The 5360-nt window shown below is 49.4% G+C and overlaps 1 protein-coding gene across 1 annotated transcript in view; it reads right to left on the reverse strand.

The window, feature by feature from the left end:
- Nucleotides 1–5360, reverse strand: part of NTRK3 (neurotrophic tyrosine kinase, receptor, type 3) — a 98052-nt gene that overhangs the window by 31140 nt on the left and 61552 nt on the right. The window contains exon 5 of the mRNA XM_010291680.1: nt 641–884. Within this exon, the coding sequence (XP_010289982.1) occupies nt 641–884 (244 nt within the window). The remainder of the gene's footprint in view (nt 1–640; nt 885–5360) is intronic.

The following is a 5360-nucleotide window of genomic DNA, read 5'->3' on the forward strand; positions in this document are numbered from 1 at the left end:
AGAGACGAGTGCAGGATTAGCCTCTGCCCTAAACCCAGGCATTTTTATCTAGTTGCTTCCTGAACTTCTTTAATGGCAGGCCCTCAGCAACATACCACTGGCAAATTATTCCATTGTCTAAATGATGACCCTGTTGGAAAAAAGTGTTTTGAGGTCAAACCTAAATTGCCTATTATTTCCTCTTCCATATTTTGTGCACTTATCTGTCAGTCTTTCAGTTGCCTTTTCTCTAGGTCCCTGTATTAAGTTTCTTTAATCTAACACCAGAGGTCACAGCCTGTAGTCTTGTCATCTCTTTGGATTACGTTTAATTTATCAATGTCTTTAAAAAACAGGGAGAAAAAATAGGAAGGAAGAATGGGATGACTTCAGAGCCATCCCAAAGCATGTGACTGTGTGCTGGGGTATCACAGAGAGCTCTATGTGTAGGCATCTGCATGGATGTCTGAACTACAAGCATGCCCAGGACTGAAAAGGTGTGAGGACAGTGGTTCAGGGATGCCTGATCAACACCTTTGTGCATGTTTCAGTGAGGGAATAACCAAGTGAATGAGCCCAAGAGCTCCAAAAACTAATTTACTGTAACATTTCCTAGTCTCCCTTTGCTCTGAGCATCAAACTGCCGCTGGAGCTGCCTTACCCTGTAGTAATCAGTGCTGTAGACATCTCTTGACATCCCAAAGTCTCCAATCTTCACCAGCAGGTTGGCTCCGACCAAGCAGTTCCTGGTGGCCAGGTCTCTATGGACAAAGTGCTGGGAGGCAAGGTACACCATTCCAGAGGCGATCTGGCTAGCGATGTGGAGCATCTGGGATAGCCCTAGCTCCCCTTTGGCTTGTCGAGGTTGCCCATCCACGAGGATCATAGCATCTGGGCCATGTGCCCTATAGGGAGGAAGAAGCAAAAAGCATAGAGTTGGGTCTCAAAAGTGACCAGGAGATAGGAATCCCACACGGTCGCTCTTCCTGCTGGGGTAGGGACTAGTCCCCAACTTGCCGCTGTGAGGATGTGCACACAGCTCCAGTGGAAAAAAAAAGTAAGAAAAGCTTAAGAGAACAGGAGGTTAGGGGAACATTTCGGTTGGTGGGTGAGTGCCATACCTCCTTCTCCTATCCTTACTCTTCTGCAAGCAAGCTCTTATGGCCACAGACGGAGACAGACTGCCAGGACAGAAGAGACCATTGGCTTGATGCAACATGGACATTCTCCACTGGCAAGACCTATGCAAAACTCATGAGCCTCCAGGTATCTACATGTGTGCTCCAGTTAATTCTTACACCTTGGAAACCTTGCCAGAGGTAGAGATATCACACCCTTTTCTTCTACAGCCATCATATTCTTGCTACCTAGTCTCTTTATTAATCCCAAACAGCTTCATCTCTTTCCTCCAAACGCCATATCACCAAACGACCTCCCCCTGATCAATACCAGTACAGCCAGAGATCACATAAAAGGTTTCAGAGGAACACTAGCAGCTTCATCCCTGGAAAATACCCTTTATACCCTAAGCTATCCCAGAGGTAACACAGGTATTGTAAACTGTGATGGCACGAGCAGAGGTGCAAAGGTTAGATCTGGATGACAGCAGATGCAGAGAACATCCCAGACAACAAAAGGAAATATTTTGCTGAACCAAATGCATTGTAAATGCAGGACTGAAGGTCAGACTCATTCCTGTCCTGTCCCCTTTTTAGTCCCCTCCCTCACTGTGTACCAAGCCTGTCTTTGCCATGCTCCCTCTGTGCTGTCTCTTGTCTTGGTAGAGCTCACCCTGTGGTAGCCTGTGTGAAGGTGGAATAACAAAAGTCCGCATATTTAGGTAAAAGCAAGAGATTTTGCTGTGACCTTCCTCCTTGTGACTAAGCTACAGTACAGCACTTCCTCCAAGGCTTTCATACTGTTCTCCTTGAAACGATTCTTGGCATTTCACCCCTGTCATCAGCAGTAACCCCACGGACAGCTAGCACAGTGAAATTGCACATACAGAGCTTTCCTTCCTTCTTGACGGGACTGAACGACCCACAACAAAATCCAAACTGTTTCCCTCCTTTGTCTCTGTTCCCTAATGGCTCTGTTGGGTTTGATGGCGCACCAAAGGGATTAGCATCCAGGCATTTGGGGCTCAACTGTTAATTTTTTAAATGCCCTTGTCTTCAGCTACCTCCTGCTGCCCTACCGCTGGGAACATGGCTCTAAAGGTCCCCTCCTGGTAGAAAGAACAGCTGGAAGAGGAGAACTCCTCCAGAAATGAGTGCTGAGGAGCCAAGAGTGCTTTTTGGGAGCCACGAGTGGGTGATACTGCAGTGAATGTGGAATGGGCTGGCTGGGAGCAGCAGCGTGGATGGCAGGGCTGGGGCTGCTGGAGGCATCTTGGAGGCACATGGGCATGGTGGGAGCAGCAGCACACTAGAAGAACTGCTAAGGCAAGGAGGAGCTGCAGAAGGGTGTATGCAGAAATGACTGCTTGATGTCTTATCTAAACAGCCCACAGACAGGTTTACCCCAGTAAATTACCTGGTGGTGACAACAGATGTTGACAGCAGGTGAAGCTGAGCCAGGACTGAGCAGGTTAGCTAAAACCAGCAAAGCAGGACAAACAATAGCTTCTAAAACTGTGTTGGACAATTTGTACTAGTCATGCCTTGCAGCTACACCATATTTAGTTGCAGCTGATACCTGTTGTCATCAAAGGTAAACATTCCCAGGTGAGAAGTGAGGGATATATTACTATCTCATTACTGCCACATTTTTCAAATACAATAACGACCTCTAAAGAAATGTCTGTGAAGGAACAGGTGATGTTTAAAAAATAGTCAGCCAACACTTCTGTTTCACTGGTTCTTTGTACATCCCACTATGCAGGACACATCTCTGTATGTCCTATATAATACGTACACCTCCCTCCCTCCCTTTCTCCATCCCACATGGTTATAGTCCAGAAGGAAGAAGTATCAACACACACGTGAGATTAACAGGAGGGATTTTAGTACATTCAGCTGCGTCAAGAAGCCTGCAGGAAAAACAAGAGGGGTCTGCCCATCTCTTCTTGGGGAAAGGGGTTTAACTCAGCTTTAGCGAAAAGCCATAAGACTGGGTGGAACCTCTGCTAAAGAACAGTTGGGGGTTTTTGTTATTATGGAGTGATGGAGGCTTTTGCCAACATGGGGAGGAAAATCACCCTTCTGGCTTCCTCTGCTGAAACTCCTCTTTCTGTCCCAAGACAGTCCGACTGTGGGGCTGCTCCACTGGAAGGACTGACAAAAAGACATCAGAACGACACAACTTTTCTAACAAAATCTATGGCCTTCTTGTGCTAACAGCAAATGGCAGTAACATACTATAGACTGCAAAGAGGTTCAGCAACGGCAGCATGCAAATATCCCTACTTCAAATTTGCTGCTGCCACAGACAGAGAACAAAAGCTAAAAATCAAGTGACAGGAGGAAAGGGAAGAAGCGATGGAGGTATTTGGCAAGCAGAGAGGGAAGGTGGTTGCCGCAGACCCCTGAGCAGCAGGTCTGTGTGTCGGGGAGCGCCCAGCCTTGCCACGCACACAACCTGCAGGCAGTCTCCAGCCCCTGCGTAGAGCAGCCCTAGGGATGCAGTGCTCCCTGGAGAGCAATGCCTGTATTTCTCCACGGCAGGATCTTTTCACTATCCCTTTTCCATCAGCCAGGGCACCACGATCGCAGCCTCCCTCCGTGCGGAGAGCAGGGTAAGTTGTCGCACCACCAGCAATGGTCTTACACGCAGGGCCCTGGGAGGCGTGTAGAGCCATCCCAGTACACGTCACCTCTAGCTCCGCTGGCAGGTGTTGATCCTAGTGCCACACCAGGCAATTTTACAGACCAGTAAAATTCTCTGTCTTCTCTGGGAAGCCCACAAAGGTCTAACAACGCTTAGGGGGATTTATTTATTTATTGTGCTTTTTCTAGGGAACTGGGTCTAAAGTGAGCCTCTTCCATTTTACCACTTTTCCAATTTCTGCAGTTAAACTGGGCAAAGTCCACCTGAGTCTCTCTTACAGACTCCCAGCGTCCCTGGCCTCCAGTGCCTGGGAGCAACCGGCTCCGGCTGTGGGCTTGGTGAACCATGCCGCAATAAGAACTGCTGCTTGCTGAGGGATGCCAGGCACTCCCGCACCACCGACCCTCTCTGACCCCCTTGCAGCCCCCGTCCCTGCCAGAGTGTCCCACTGGCAGACAGCTGACCTGACAAACAAAGACCCCTTAGGTATTTTGAGTTCCCGGTTGCTGGGTATAAGCGCCTTTGTCCCAAAAGGCAGCTTCCTTTGGGACACAGAGGGATTTCACTGCCTATCACACACCAACATGCAGAGAAGGGAGCTCGTAGCTGCTTGCTCCATGGCTGCACGAGGCAGAAAAACTGGCAGCTAAATGCAGCTGGAAGATGTGAGGCTGCAGTCCTGGGGACCACACATCTGGAAAGCTTCTTTTCCTTCATAAAGGCCAAAGACAATACAAGAACGAGCTTTCTTCCCCAGTGACACCGGGACAGGCCCTGGCCTCCCAGGGCATGAGTGTTTCTCAGACTCGTCCCGGGGCAAGGCTGGCATGTGGGGCGGGGGGTGCTTGGCTTCAGCACGGTATCAGCCTTAGGAGCACGCTGTTGTGTGAAGCAGTTCCACGAGGCATTGGCAGTGGGCACGAGCATCCCTCTGAGACGGCGAGAGAGCCTGTTTTGGACTGTGCTGTTTGGGAGATCAGTTAGAGCAGAGAGGCAGGTTGTGCCTCGGCTGTAATGTCTACCTCCTCTAGGGAGAATAAGGTTGCTGGTTCTGCCAGGAAAAAAGATGGGTCCATTTTCTGCTCTCCCTTGTGAAGCACTTCAAGAACACAGTCTCTCATGCTCTTTTTTAGACTGCCTTGCTCCAGTCATGAGGCTGAGGCACTGTCCTTAACACTGCATCTCCAATCTGCGCTAAAACACCATTTCAGCCCAATGCGCGGTTTCATACTGGTAGGCAGGGTTTAGTCTGCTGCTGGTGGGAGGTTGCTGAGCCCCTGCAAGACAGGGTACTACAAGAGAAGCTCCCAGGGAAACCAAGGCTGCTCTCCCTTGAACACAGGCCTGAAGAGCTCTGCAAAACTAGCGTAGCATCAGTCTTCACTCATCCTACCTTGCCAAGGATGTCATCTATCCAGAGCCTGAGACAGGGACTGAGCTATAAAATCATGTTCAGTCTACCTACAAATATACCAAAATGAGGAGGGAAACCAATGCAGGGATGTTCCCAGCTCAGCCACTGCCCTGCGAACACCTCAAGGGAGCTGCAAACAGGTTGGCATTGCTTGGCCAGAGAAGAAACCTCTCGGGTCCTTCCCCATTAGGTGTAGGGA

This window comes from Phaethon lepturus, unplaced genomic scaffold (genome assembly GCF_000687285.1).
Source record: "Phaethon lepturus isolate BGI_N335 unplaced genomic scaffold, ASM68728v1 scaffold6217, whole genome shotgun sequence".
Taxonomy (NCBI): domain Eukaryota; kingdom Metazoa; phylum Chordata; class Aves; order Phaethontiformes; family Phaethontidae; genus Phaethon; species Phaethon lepturus.